Source organism: Lycium ferocissimum, chromosome 11 (genome assembly GCF_029784015.1).
Source record: "Lycium ferocissimum isolate CSIRO_LF1 chromosome 11, AGI_CSIRO_Lferr_CH_V1, whole genome shotgun sequence".
NCBI classification, from domain to species: domain Eukaryota; kingdom Viridiplantae; phylum Streptophyta; class Magnoliopsida; order Solanales; family Solanaceae; genus Lycium; species Lycium ferocissimum.
The window spans coordinates 47,254,836-47,266,733 of NC_081352.1; the positions used below are offsets into that span (position 1 = coordinate 47,254,836).

An 11,898-nucleotide genomic window follows, 5' to 3' on the forward strand; every position below is an offset into this window, starting at 1 on the left:
TGATCCGCATTGCTTTGTTGGTAACCAAAGGAGATCATTGCTTTATAGAAACTGTCAAACCAAGCTCTAGGAGATTGCTTCAATCCGTACAAGGCTTTCTTCGGTACCGCATACCTTTCCTTGACTTTGTTCGGTACCAAAACCGGAGGAATCTCCATGTACACCTCTTCTTCTAAGTCTCCATGAAGAAATGCATTCTTCACATCAAAGCTGTTGCAAGTCCCGATCCAAGATTAGCCGCACAAGATAGAAGAATTCTAATAGTATTCATTTTTGCAACGAGCAAATGTCTCTTGATAATCCACTCCATAAGTACGAGTGAATCCTTTAGCCACCAATCTTGCTTTGAACCTTTCAATGGAACCATCACTTTATGTTTTACGGTGAAGACCCATTTGCAAACCTGAATCAACTTCTTGTCTTGTAGTGATGCGACAAGTTCCCCAAGTCTCGTTCTTTGATAAGGCCTTCATTTCTTCCATCATAGCTTGCTTCCACTTAGAATCTGCAAAAGCTTCCCTCCAATTCTGGGGAATAGACACAGAAGAAATAGAAAAGGCAAAGGCTCTATAGGAGGGCGATAAAGAATTATAGGAAACAAAGTTAGATAAAGGGTGTTTAGTGCAAGATCTGACTCCTTTCTTGTGAGCAATAGGCAAATCTAACTCATTAGGAATTATAGATAACTCACTGAAGAAGAAGGTTCGGCTTCGCAAAGTTGCATGATGGCTTCTTCTGCTCTATTTCTCCTTGAGTAAGTTATCAAATCAGGCCTATCCAAACGCCCAACAGTCTCCCCCTGAATTCTTTCTCCAATTTCACTTTCTCTTATGGCAGTAGTTTCAATAGTCTCCCCCTGAATTCTTTCTCCAATTTCACTTTCCCTTGTGGCAGTAGTTTTAACAATAGAACTAGGAAAAACCATCTCTTCTTCCTTATAATTCTCCCCCTGAAGAGGTGATGGTGTAATACTGAAATAGGGTTCAGATTCCCGAAAGGTAACATCCATCTTCGACAAAGAATCTCCTAGAAGGAGGGTGATAACATTTGTACCACTCCGAGTTGGAGAATACCCAATAAAGACACATTTAAGAGCTCTAGGTTCAAGTTTGCCAGAGTTCCTAGCGTGAACAAAGCAAACACACCCAAATATCTTTGGAGGAACAGTATAGTCATTTTTACCTTTTAAAGCTTCTAAAGGACTCGGAAATTAAGAGTTTTAAGTGGCATTCTATTGATGAGGTAGGCGGCTACTAGAATGGCATCCCCGATAAGGCTTCTACGATTCATGGTAAACAAAAGGGATCTTGCTACTTCTAACAAATGCCTATTTTTCTTTCGAAAGCAACCCCATTTTGTGCACTAGTATAAGGACAACTAGTTTGATGGATTATCCCAAAAGACCAAGTAAGCTCCAAAAGTTTTATCCATGTATTCGTGCCATTGTCGGTTCGAAATATCTTTATCTTAGCCTCAAAACCGAGTACAAATCATCTTATGAAATGACTTAAAACGGGGAGAAAACTTCACTTTTGGCTTTTAACGATATACCCATGTCATTCTAGTGCAACAATCGATAAAAGTAACAAACCATCAACTACCGAGACAAAGAAAGTGTTTGAGTAGGACCCCGGACATCGAATGAATAGTCGAAAAGGAATTGTGCTTTTATTGTCACTCAGAGGATAAGAGTTTTTAGTGTGCTTGGCATATTCACATGCATCACAAGACAAAGATTCAAACTCAGTTCTAGAAAATAAACCAGGGTATAACTTTTTTAAAGCAAAAAAAGATGGGTGTCCCAACCGTCTATGCCACTGTATTATTTCTCGGTTGACATCCTTATTTCCTACAAAAAAGGCCTAGACCAGAGTCTCGAGTTCCATCGATCAAATATAAGCCATCATGCAATCTACCACTTGATCTTCTTCCCCGTATGAAGGTCTTCAAAAACACAATAATCGGGAAAGAATGCGACACTACGATTCGGTTCTTTGGTGATAGCGCTAACAGAATAATAGGTTAATAGAAAAATCGAGGCACATGAAGAATGGATGATAAGGTAATATCGGGAGCACAAAAAGATTGAACTGTTCCAAAGGGGGGGTTAGGGAGCCATTGGCTATTCGACATAATCCCCTTTGGGACTAGGAGAGTAATTTTGAAGGCCTTTAGAAGAGCTGTCATGTGTCTATTCGCACCGAATCAATAATCCAACAATTAACCGAGCATTAAAAGCAATACCTGACTGCACATAATTGGGGCTAGCAACACTAGAAGAGTCAAGTTTGTTCAGAAGACGGCGAAGATTCATCTTGAGACAAAGTCTCTCCAGAAGTATATTATCTGGATGGGAAGGGTTAGAATAGGCCTACGACCCGAGAACTGAAAAAAAAAAATTCCAGAAAAAAATCGCCGGAAAGTTGGCTGCCTCGTCGAAATCCTAATTCCGGTGATCGAAAAAAATCAAAACTGATAGGGATTGGCTTAGAATGTTCCAGCGACCCCAACAGAGAAAAATAATCCAGAAACGAACTGAACGGGAGGAGTTTTTTTTGTGGATAGCCACAAAGAGAGAGAAAAACTCGACCTCTTTGATAAAACACGGAACCCTAGTCTTTGCGAGGGGAGAAAACTCACCTCAAAAAGGCAGCAATGGCTCTGATACCATGAAGATTTTTAGCAAGAAGAAAGGGCTTCTTGTATTTCTGAATGAATATACAATCCATAAGAATGGGTACTTATACATGAGTTCTAAGACTAAATAAAGAAAGACAATATTACACAATCAATTCCTAATCATTTACATCAATACAATATATTCCTAAAATTAAGCTATCAATCTTAATCATCAATATCAAATCAATATCTCAATCTTAATCATTAATACCAAATCAACAATATACATATATATATATATATATATATATATATATATATATATATATATATATATATATACATTATTTTACTACACCAAGTCGCGCTATAGTCGGCCGGGTACGGCACCTATTGTGCAACCACTGATCAGTTGGGTATTCACACCGAGTCCCATTGTGGCCGAGTACGCTTCATACCGTGTCCTATTATGGCCAGGTACGTTACACATCGAGTCCTGAAAAGGACGGGTACGTTATGATGATGATGCTATTTATATATGTATGTATATGCATATGATTTTCAAAACTCATGCATGCATGTCACATGTCCTCGGAGTATCAGGTTGCTTCCATTCACTTACACTTGTATCTTGATTATATTGTTGTATTCTTGCCTTACATACTCAGTACTTTTATCCGTACGGACGTTCCATTCTACGGGATGCTGCATTTCGTGCTACAGGTCCTGACAGATTTATTGGAGAGCAACCGCAATAGGACTTCTAGCTTCAGTGGGTGTCAGCAAGTACCACTACTCCAGACTTGCTATCTTTTGGTATACTTATGTTATCATGCTATATGTTCACATGTTATGGGTACGTCGGGACCCTGTCCCGACCATGATGCTTTTGTACGCTCACTCTTAAAGGATCATAGACATAGTGGTGTATGTAGATGTCATGTATGGCCTTGTCGGCCTTGTTTTGGTTTTGATGTTCTCCTGATAGCCTTACCGGCTTTATGACACTTATGATGTTTGTAGCGGCCTTGTCGACTCGCTCCTGTACACATACATATAGTGTTGGATCATTGCATACTTCTATGATTGGGTCTTTTCTCCGTGCAGGGGTCTTCTAAGTCATGTTTGAGTCTTATTATATCAAATAACGGCTATATGATTATCACAATAACTGTTACGCCAGGTGGTATCCGGCCTACAGGTCGGTACCCGTCATACTCCTCGTCAGGGTGTGACAAAGACAATGCTGCATGCATAGCTCAATTAAAGGGAGGCTTCATAAAAGGAGATAGAACGAAGCACATTTCACCAAGTTATTCTTCAGACATGATCTCCAGAAGAATGGTGATATTGATGTGCAAAAAATCCGTTCAAGTGACAATCCTGCAAATTTGTTCACCAAATCTTTGCCAACTTAACTCTTGAGAAGATGTTATTCCATATTGGAATGCAAAGACTCCAACATCTGAATTTTGGTCTTCGTCAGGGGGACTGAAATACGTGTTGTACTCTTTTTCACTTAACTAAGGTTTTGTCCCATTGGGTTTTCTCGGTAAGATTTTTAATAAAGCAGCTCTCAAAGCGTATTACTAGATATGTGTACTCTTTTTCCTTCATTAGGGCTTTTTCCCACAGGGTTTTTTCTAATAAGATTTTAACAAGACACATCATCTACTAATGGACATCCAAGGGGGAGTGTTGTAAATATATTAATGGTTGTCCATTTTGTATATTTGGAAACCAAGTATACTTGGTCACCAAGGAAACTTGGCAACCAACTATACTTGGCCTCCAAGCTATGAACCTGTGCTTGGCCATCAATACCTCCTATAAATGGGAGATTCATTTATTCACTTATATATCAGTTAAAAGTTAAATAATATATCAGTCTCTCTTTATATACTTGTTTTGATAATACCTCCTATAAATAGGAGATGCATTTATTCACTTATATATCAGTTAAAAGTTAAATAATATATCAATCTCTCTCTATATACTTGTTTTGATGTATTTACTTTATAATCTTTATTTTATAACATAATACAATTAATACATAGCCTGGGCGGCAAAACCTAAAAAAGGTGACAATTAAAGGTGATGCTGTGGAATAAATACTAATTTAAAACAAATCTCTATCCTCACCAGTAAAGCAAATGTATACAACAGCACTCTATGGAAAAGATCGTGATACGTTCTGTAATTAAGTTACTTCGACAGTCCAAACGGTTAAATATGACTAGTTTAGGTCATATGTTACAGTCGAATTGCAAAGCCAGTTTTGATATATACAGCAAGTTGTTCTTATGCTAACTGTGTGTTAACTTTTATGAAACAACTAATGCATTACGTTTAGACGTTACCAAACAACTTCTCGTACTTAATCTTCAATGTCTCTGGACAAAATAATTAGAGATATAACGTAACTAAGGCTGTGGTGAACGATTCACACACATAATTGAGACTAAAAAATTGTAGCCTACGGATGGTACATTTAATAGAAGGGGAATAATGGGCATTGGCCGAATAATAAAAGTTACTAATTAGAAAAATAGCACTACTGCCAAATGATCTTCATAACAAATTACAGTCGGATATGAAATGAGCACATTGACAACTTCTCCAATAACATAGAGAGGCCAAGGAAGAAAGGCATAACTTACAGTCTGTTTAATTCCAACCAATGAAAGCAAGACATGTGCCCTCATATACAAAATTTATCACTTAATCATGACAAAGTGATATGCATTCTTACTTTAATGTTTAGTTAAAAGGTCCAAATGATTGGTTGGGTGTGCGGATACGTATTTACCCGCTTGGGACAGTAACTACTCTGGAGAGGCTCCCACAGCTGCTAATAAACTGTAAACCAAGTTAAGATAAGCTCTTTACACTATGCTTAAACACACCTTCCAGCTCAGCCTCCACCACAATGCAATCATTGACAAGATAACCTTTTTTCTGATCATGCAATTCAGTTAAAGGCATAAAACCTGGAAAACCCCAATTTACCCTGGTAATTGAAAACCAAATACAATCTGTAAAAAGTAAAATAAAATAAAAAGGAAAATCAGAAACTATTAGAAATGCAAAAAAGAATCTAATATTTTGAAAAAGAAAACTAGGTTTCGATTTATAGTGGTATTCATCTTGCAAGAATTCGATATGAAAATATGCTAGTCACACAAATAGAAACAAATGATTTCAGATATTTAAAGAAGTTTCACGTGACGAACTCAAGTGAACTAGGTAACAAATAAATATTTGCCTTACAAGATAGCTTTTTGCATTCACCATTTATCTGATCCTTGATGCAAATGTTGCAATTTGCCTTCACTTTTTGATGATGATCAAAGTCCTTAGCATCAGCAGAACATAAGAATATTGAGATATTACGTCCCTTATTTTTTAAATTGCCTTTTGGATATAGCCAGAGCTTCCTACACAAGAAATTAACACAAGGATTCAGAAACAAATAAATTCAGAATGAGTGATGGTACGGTGGAAAAAAACAATATACACGACAAACAATTATGCGCCACGGAGATGAAGTCAGTAACATTTGTAATCTCCCACAGTAAATTCTTCAGAAAACCAATCTTCGCCAAGATTGGAGAAATTACAGATCTTCTTCCATTCACGCTTAAATGAGTCATTAGATTTTACCATGGACAAACATTCACCAATTGGTTGCCTTTGGATGACAAATACCTCTGCTCCAAAGACACATTTGTCATCAACAAGGTATCCGTTAGAGGCCTTGATACAATAACGGATACGCGAAAACGAGAAATTAAGAAGATAAATAAAAGGAAAAGAAAAGATAGATAATTTGACACAACTTAAGATTCAATTTAGCAACCAAAGTTATATAAAACTAAGACCTCTAAATTATCATCAAAAGAAACACCAAATTCTTAAGGTGACCTCAAGGGAAACAAAGTCCCAAGCAACCAACCTTCTCAACAAAGAATTTAACCAAAAGCTTCAACAAGCTCTCATCTCTCATGCTCCCAATGGAGTCTTACAATTTCACAATTTCAATATTTCATATCATAAAAGTCTCCCTAATGAAATAAACTAAGATAGTATTTATACTAAATAGAAAAGGAAGACTACTATGGCTATTACAATAATACCCTTAATGAAGTAAGGGCCTTGTTTGGCTAGTAGTCTTCTCAAAAGATGAGAAAGGCCTTCTTCTCCCTACTTCATCCAAATGAGGCCTATACTTCCATTTTAGCATATTCTTGGGCTTCATGCCTTCAATCCAAGCACCTAGTAAGTCTCCAAAGACGTGATCCCTAGCTCGGCTTGAAATGGATATTCTTGATGAAGCTCGGCTTGTATCAGGCCTCTTTGAATGTTCCGTGAGAAAGAAATTTGGGAAGTCCCCATAAAGACTTGATAGGTTGAAAGCGCCGCATTTTTCCTAAATCAAGGCATTGTAGCATAAAAGTTGAGCCAATTATTGAGGAAAAAATTGGAAGTCACTCAGCTGATCAGCCTATCATTAATGCTATTTCATGATAACCATATAACCAAAGCTTAGATGAGATACACTAGAGGGAAATGTATATGCTAAGAAGGGAAATAAAACGTATCCCACACTAATATTGTACCTCGCACTGAAAGATAATTGTCACAGAGTTGATTGAACAGAAAGAAGGTAAATATAGCATTGACCTCCCAACCAGCAGGCAGGGAACTTGTCCCTGAAATGGCCAAGTAAACTGAAATATATTCACTTCTTTTATCGCTTTCCTTTCCATCAGGATAAATGATCATTTTCCTGTATCAAGTCCATAAGTCCATTCAACAATATAATTCATATCATTTATGACAAACTTCTATTAAAACGATCCACTGTGTAGTTTCTTTAAACTAATAATGTTCGTAATTCCTTAACTAAGTAGTAATATACAACTGGCCACAATTTTGTCCTATTTTATTGTAACCTAATTTGACTAGCCATGCAGATGACAAAAATAGTGTGAATGACATGATTCAAGAAAGGAGTCTTAGCATATTAACGTTAATTTCTGCACAGAACTAAAGAGAGAAAAATCAATCATTTTTTGACAACAACCCATAATGTCTCACTGCAAGCAAAGTCCTACGTTAGCAGAAAAATGTGAATGAATAACCAGCCTAGCGCACACGTTTTTAATTAGCTTCCTATTGAAATATCTCAAATCCTTTAATCAATTAGTTGGTTGAAGGGTAATTATGGATGGCGTGTTATAAGAACATGGGTGTTTACTGTTTAGAATAAAGGTTCGATATTTTGTAAAGGAAAAACAGAAAAAGAATATAGACATCTCTCTCTTCTTCTTTGTATCTTATGACATTAAGCTGATTTAGCTAAAGTTAACACTTGCTTTCCTGTTTAAAACTTAACAAGTTGTTGGGCTATTTTAAATCAAGTTGAACTTTCCTAAAGTCATCATTATTAATCCACTTCTTATTCTGTATTTCTTCATTCTAAACTTAATAAGGATCTACCATCTCCCAAAGAGTTGTTATTTTCTTTTTTTATGGTAAAGGAAGGAACATTAAATTAAGACAGGAAATTAAGAGTAATACAAGCAGGGACTGATCTGGAAGATTTAGCTATAAAGTCTTTGCATAAAGGTAAATAAGCAAACAACGGAAAAAAGTTGTTACTTTATTAAGAATAAAACTTGAGAGACCCTGTATATTCAGTTCAAGAAAAGAGAAGCAAGAAGGTCATATACATTTCCTAATCCAACCATCTCCTGTAATTACTTGGTACAGCGGGAAGGTCAGCAAACAACATATACTTCCATATAGCGCACATTCATCAAACATAGTTTCAAATGATTGAAAAGTTTGGTTAAAAGAGTTTAAATTCCATTCTCAGAAAAAGCTAATGTATAGAGAACTGAGAAGCATAGCGCAGCACTTTTCATTACCTTGAAATCTACTTCCTAAGCAATGAAGGGAAATGACATTTCTAGTGGGAAAAGGAAAAAGGGAAACAACATTTCTTCTCTTATGAAAGAATATAAAAAGCTTATGGCTTTTTCCTTTTGACATCTTACTCCCTTCTATAACCTCTCATCATTCTGTTTAAACAAAACACATACAATATCAAAAAATAGTCAATAAGACAATATCAAACCTTATTATTCTCAGACAATATCAGACTCCAATCCTTCAATAAGGGGGAAACTCATTTCGCTTGGTACTTCATAAAATGTTCAATAGAAAATATCATTTAAGAGCTAAATAATGCATTAGTGAGGATTGACATACGAGTCTTACCATTTATGACCACCAGCCTCGAATTCATTAAACTTCTCAATGCCACTCTCTGAGAGTGGGGAGAAAGACTCAATTTTCAACAAATAGTGTGCTGGTGAATCCTCTCTAACTTCCACTATCATTTCTGCCCATATTGCACATCAAACAAAAAGGATAAACTTTATTGCAATTTTTCTTTTTCAGGACTCAAGAGGAAATAAGTCAAGTAAATATTAGTTCCATCTAATAACTACGGTACACAAATATAGTTCAATAAATAAAAGTGTTCTCTCGAATGACTCAAACTTTTAGATAAGGTGACACAATTCAGCATGATACCAGAACAGGCAAAAGATTCCGAGTTCAAATCTGAAATCACACTGCCACCCAAAAATTGATAACTATTTCCATTTATTGACCCATGAAAAAGGATATTGTGTAATCTCGCCAAAAGCTTAAATAAGACGATTACACAATTCAACAAAATAAGACCAGTCAAGTAATGTTATAGTTCCATTACACAATTATAAATAAGAGAGTATAAATATACAGAGTAAGCCAAAAAACAAAAACAAAAAAACATGTCCATCAAAAGTACGCAATACAGATGCCCCGATCAGAGCCTTGTTTGACAAATAGACGCAAAGGTACTTGCACACACTAACATCAAACATGCCCTCTCTAGAGAGAAATATGACAGATTGTGTATGAATTCTTTAAAATAGGTATAGCATTCAACGTCGGTACTATTACTCGTTTCTAGCAAAAAAAACGGCTAACATGGACTTCACACACTCAATAACAGTCTATATAGAGACACAAACAAATATCTATACACAGACCAAAAGAAAGAAACAGATTATGCTTATTAACACACATTCGAATACTAAACCCGTTTGGCCATAAAAAAAAATATTTACTTTATTTGAAAATCAGTGTTTGGCCATGAAAATTTAAAATTTGGAAAACTACTAAAACCATGTTTTCACTTTCAATACATTCAAACAACCAAATATTCTTTACAAAAACTATAACCAAACACAATTCCATCTTCAACTTCAACTTCAAAATTCCAAATAAAATGAAAAAAAAAATTGGTTTTCATGGCCAAACGCCTACTAAGGCTGTGTTTGCTATGAAGGAAAATGTTTACCTAAAAAATATTTTCGGGGTTGTGGGCGTTGGGCGGTGTGGAGAAGACAATAAACTTGAAATATGACTTACCAAGCCTGTTTGCTAACTTGTTTACTTAGAAAAAAACTTTTGACCAACCTAAAAAATTAAAAAAATGTTTTCTAACACACACTAATTGGAAGCAAATAGAATAAATATGCATGTAGAGACTAAACCTTCATCTTCAGAAGCAATGGATCCCATGTTAATGGTGCTGATGAGAAAAACGTTACGCAAAACCCTAGTAGTTTTACTAATAACTTTTGCAGAGTAGTTTCACTTTGTTGTTCTAATGGGTTTTGAATTTCGCCGTTCGTTTTGGACTTTGTAGAGGCATCTTGGATGCATGCCACGTGGCTGACATCATTAAAAGGAGTAGCAAATATGGTAGTACAAAACTATGAATTCACTTGACCTCACTTTTTCCAGCCACACCATTTCTTGGCTCATTCCTTCATATCGTTGAAAGATATGTATTCTATCTTTTTAATTAAATTTAGAGAAAAAACATAAAATTTACCCCTTTAACTTACCCCAAAAACTCACTTTTGTAATTAAACTTAACTGGTAATTTTTTCCCCCTAAACAATTTATACATGAATTATCCACAACTTTACTTTGCCCAGATTAGTTGAGATGTCGGTGTTGTTATTCCACTGCTTTGTGATAGCTCCACGTCATTTAATTATTATTTTTTTAAATATGATTTGTTCCAAACTTAAAAAATAATTTTAAAATGAACAAAACCCAATTCAAATTAAAACCCTACCCGTTCACAAACAAAATTAGCCTAATAATTTCTTTTTCTCAAAACGTGAATCCCTCTCTCTCTAAATTCTCATCATTTATTTTCTTTTCATTTTCATCATTTTTTGATTTCTTGGTTTTGATTTTTATTTTCTTTTAAAAAAATAATAGCGAGTTCTGGTGGTACTACAGGGAGACCATCATCTTCACACAGGTCTGAAAGGCTACCTCCTCATTCTTCTAGTACTACTAATAATGGTTATGAAAGAAATGAGGTTGCTAATAATAGTATTAATGGCCAACAACAACAACAAAATCAGCAAAAATTGCGTTCGAAAATGGGATCAGCTAATAATTCAAGACGTTCAGTTGCACCCACTTCACGAGCTCTATTGCACCAGTTGATGCCAAAAACAGAACAATAACTCTATTTTTTTTTTTTACTTCAAATTCTTTTATTTTAAATTTTGATTTTTTTTTTTGGAAATCAAATACTAAAATAATGATTATAAATATGCAAATCATGCATCCTGTTGAGAAATTACTTATGTGCATAAATAGAAAAAGAAATAATTGAAACATATGCAGCCTAATCTGTGGAAAAAAAATTGTCTGGAAAAAGGTTCTAGGGTGGAGGAGAACGGGTGTAATGGTGGTGAAAACATGAAAGAGAGGGGCAAGAAGAAGAAGAAAAAAGAAAAAGGGGGAAATAAAAAAATAAAAAAAAGGAAAAAAGAAATGTTCAATATTAAGTGTATTTAATTATATAATGACCAATTAGAAAATGACATATGGACAAGATAGTTAGTTTTAAGGATTATTTTTTCCTCTCACGCTCTTTGTACACTTTCTTTGCCAAATCACCTCTTAAAGGGATATAAATTACACCTTGAATGAGATTAGGAGGATAAATAATTACCAGTTAAGTTTAACTGCTAAAGTAAGTTTTCGGTGCAAGTTTAGGTGTGAATTTATGTCTTTTCTCTTAAATTTATGCTACATATTTTATTTTTTTGTCAGTCTAAGAAATTACACTTTTTTATTTATAATTATTAATTTTAAATTTCTTATTCTCTTCTTTATAAGATAATTTAT

The 11,898-nt window shown here is 35.1% G+C and overlaps 1 protein-coding gene across 1 annotated transcript in view; it reads right to left on the reverse strand.

Moving 5' to 3' along the window:
- Positions 1 to 10,346, reverse strand: part of LOC132038422 (uncharacterized) — a 40,173-nt gene extending 29,827 nt beyond the window's left edge. Inside the window, exon 1 of the mRNA XM_059429093.1 lies at positions 10,233 to 10,346. Within this exon, the coding sequence (XP_059285076.1) occupies positions 10,233 to 10,260 (28 nt within the window). The 5' untranslated portion in view covers positions 10,261 to 10,346. The remainder of the gene's footprint in view (positions 1 to 10,232) is intronic.
- Between the last annotated feature and the right edge of the window lie 1,552 nt (positions 10,347 to 11,898).